Source organism: Mesitornis unicolor, unplaced genomic scaffold (genome assembly GCF_000695765.1).
Source record: "Mesitornis unicolor isolate BGI_N332 unplaced genomic scaffold, ASM69576v1 scaffold30302, whole genome shotgun sequence".
In the NCBI taxonomy this organism is placed as follows: Eukaryota; Metazoa; Chordata; class Aves; order Mesitornithiformes; family Mesitornithidae; genus Mesitornis; species Mesitornis unicolor.
The window spans coordinates 2,901-5,954 of NW_010171694.1; the positions used below are offsets into that span (position 1 = coordinate 2,901).

General features: G+C 37.1%; 1 protein-coding gene across 1 annotated transcript in view; it reads left to right on the forward strand.

Moving 5' to 3' along the window:
- Window positions 1-1,970: 1,970 nt before the first annotated feature.
- The window catches only part of LOC104537284 (FSD1-like protein), a gene marked incomplete at both ends in the record, with an annotated part of 5,188 nt that continues 4,104 nt past the window's right edge, over window positions 1,971-3,054 (forward strand). Inside the window, 2 exons of the mRNA XM_010180110.1 lie at window positions 1,971-2,066; window positions 2,953-3,054. The exon at window positions 2,953-3,054 is cut by the window's right edge and continues 54 nt beyond it. Coding sequence (XP_010178412.1) covers window positions 1,971-2,066; window positions 2,953-3,054 — 198 coding nt within the window. The remainder of the gene's footprint in view (window positions 2,067-2,952) is intronic.

Consider the following 3,054-nt stretch of genomic DNA (forward strand, 5'->3'; position numbering starts at 1 on the left):
GAAAAAACAGGTGTGAGCATGGATCAGGACTAGTGAAGAGATCCTTTATACGGGATGTAGTGTTGAGGTTCACTGTGGATGTTGTGGAAGGATAAAATATTTGTCTTGCCTTTCAGCAAACAAATGCAATCTAAGTAGTAAATGATTATTTAGAAATTGCTTATGGGGGTGACATGACACCTCTGTAACATCTTTTTGGTAATCTTGCTGTTTTTAAGGTGTGTTTTCTTAGCTTCCCGTGCCTCAGTTTCCTAAATGTTGTTAAGTAAAAATGTTAAGTTGAACAACTTGAAACTCTGAGTCCAACTGGTTAATAATGTCTTAATAGTAATTAAGACAGCTTTCATTTTTATTTTTTTTAAGAGCGAAATCTAGCGTTTTAGAGGCAAATTTATTTATAGAACTGACTGTCAACCAGCCTGAATTAAATCATAGAATCATAGGATACCAGGTTGGAAGGGATCACAAGGACCATCTAGTCCAACCTCTTGAGGTAAAAGTCTAGTTTAAATGAGATGAGTCAGCACCCTGTCAAGCTGACTCTTAAAACCGACCAATGTAGGGGAATTCACCACTTCCCCTGGGAGATTGTTCCAATGTCTGATCGATCTCACGGTTAAATTTTTCTTCTGGAGTTCAATCGGAATCTCTCCAGGGGCAACTTGTGCCCATTACCCCTTGTCTTGTCCATGTGACTCCTATGAAAAGGGAATCTCCATCTTCTTGATAGCCACCCTTTAGGTACTGGTACATGGTAATAAGATCCTCCCTAAGCCTTCTCTTCCCAAGGCTGGAAAGGCCCAGTTTTCTCAGCCCTTCTGCATATGGCAGGTCTTCCAGTCCTCTGAACATGCTTGTCACCCTTCTCTGGACCCTTTCCAACCTGTCCGCATCTTCTTGCTGTAGCAGGGACCAAAATCGGACACAACACTCAACGTGTGGTCTGACCAGAGCTGAGTAGAGAGGAATAACGACTTCTTTGTCTCTGCTGGTGATGCGTTTTTAAATGCAACCCAGCATCCTGTTGGCTTTCTTTATGACCACAATAAATAACACACAATTCTTTGTTACTCTTTTACCTGGTCCTTTATTTTTGCTTATGTATGCTGATGTGCTCTGAGCTTTAATTAAACAACTTGACTTGGTTTTAAATACCAACTGTTGGTGCATTTTTGTCAAATTATTAGTATATGAGACTGACTGCTTAAAAAAATCAGACCTGGTAGTCTGATTTAATTTAAAAATGCATTTTGATGTGCTTAAAGATTTGCGTGCTTAGCATGTGTTTTGTAAGCTGAATCTACTGCTTTTTAATGGCTGGAGATTGTACACGACAGGTATAACCTTGATTGTCTTTCCCAGCTATCAGTAAGCTTTCCTCTTTGAGGTTGCTTTTAAATGTAATATATAAATTATTCACCAAAATAGTTTAACACTTGTAGAATAAGCTTACAAATCACTGCTGAATATGTATTCTCTATATAGAATAAACTGTCAGCTTAGTTATTTTATACAAGCTTCTTTTGACAGTAGAAAATGCTATTTTTTCTCTGAGTTAACTTTTACCTTTTTTTCTTTATTGATTCCCTATTCAGTTGTGCAAGCACTAGCTTTCTCATCTGGAGAAGTTATATATGGCAGAGTGTGATGCTAGTAGATAGTCTGGCTTGGATGACTTGGGAGTTGCAGTAACATGAGTAACAAAGCATGTGAAACAGTTGTGTATCATAAAACAGATTCTTGGTTTCTCTGGAACTAACAACTGCTTTAGTTTGGTGGCATGCTTCTTAGACCTGTGATACCTTTTCTCTTTTCTAACAAAATGTATATCCAGATCCCATCAGAATGAGAATTGAATTCACCACAACTGGAATATCTGTGATGAATTTCCATATGTGTTGAAATGGTGATGGTTGAAAGAAATTACAAGGTTCTTTTACAACTTCTCTCACTTGTTTTTGTAATTGTAGGAGACTCTGCAAAGGATTGTCGCTACTCTATCGAACAAAAATGATGAAATTCACAACTTCATCGACATGCTCAACCATACAATAAAAAATGTTCAGGTACATATATTAAAGCTTATAGGTTGTAGCTGGGAGGGAAGCAGCTTTCCATTTTTGTCCATCTCAAACTCTATGGGTAGTGTGTAAAGGATGGACGACTATAGGAATCAAGTTTAAAAATATCTTCATGTAAGAACCAAATAGAAAAACACTTTCTTTTTTTAAGTCTGTCTCTAGTTGAAAAGTATGGTGGTTTTGCTTTTCATGTGAAAAAGTGTTGTAGGTTTTGAGTTGTGTGGAAGAGAGAATCTGGATTTTGATGCAAGATCTCAAACTCCTGTCAGTTGGAAGCAGACAATCTTTTTTAGACTTCTAGTCTGCTTGGCGGAGAAGATTATATATTCTTTCTTTTTTCAGTAGTTACAGACTGTTGGACTCAAGTAAGAAGTTAGGTCTAATTTTTAGAACATCTACACTAGGTTGAGGTTTAGGTGCCTTTAGCCTATTAATAAGTCAAAAAGCTTTGTTTTATGTTAACTGTGAACCAGGTTAACTGCAGAAGTGGCAATAATTCTGCAGATCTTAAAGCTGGTTTCTTGAGTGCAGTTTTTAGTATCAAATAAAACCATTTTATATGTAACTTGATAAGTAACTCCTGGTGATCCAGATATAATTATAAAAGGGAAATCAAGTCCTTTTGGCGTGGAACAGAGTTGCCAAATATGTTGGTTCTGTGCAAGTTGGAGTATCGTGGAGTTTTCATGGATTTCAGTCTACAGTATTCTGATGTTAATATTTTTTTCTTTTTAATAAGGTGAGGTGCAGCGACAAAGGTATATAGTGGTCATGGCAAAGCATGTTTGGGCAAACAATGTGATTTTCAGTCTAAAAGACTAGTTTACATTGTTTCCAGTACATATTGCAGCAATTTCAATTCTCTTCTCAGGTGAACTCTTCTAATGCCATCAGTGAGCTGGATGAAGAATTTGATAGTCTGTATTCTATATTGGATGAGATGAAGGGGAGTATGGCCAACACTATTCAGCAG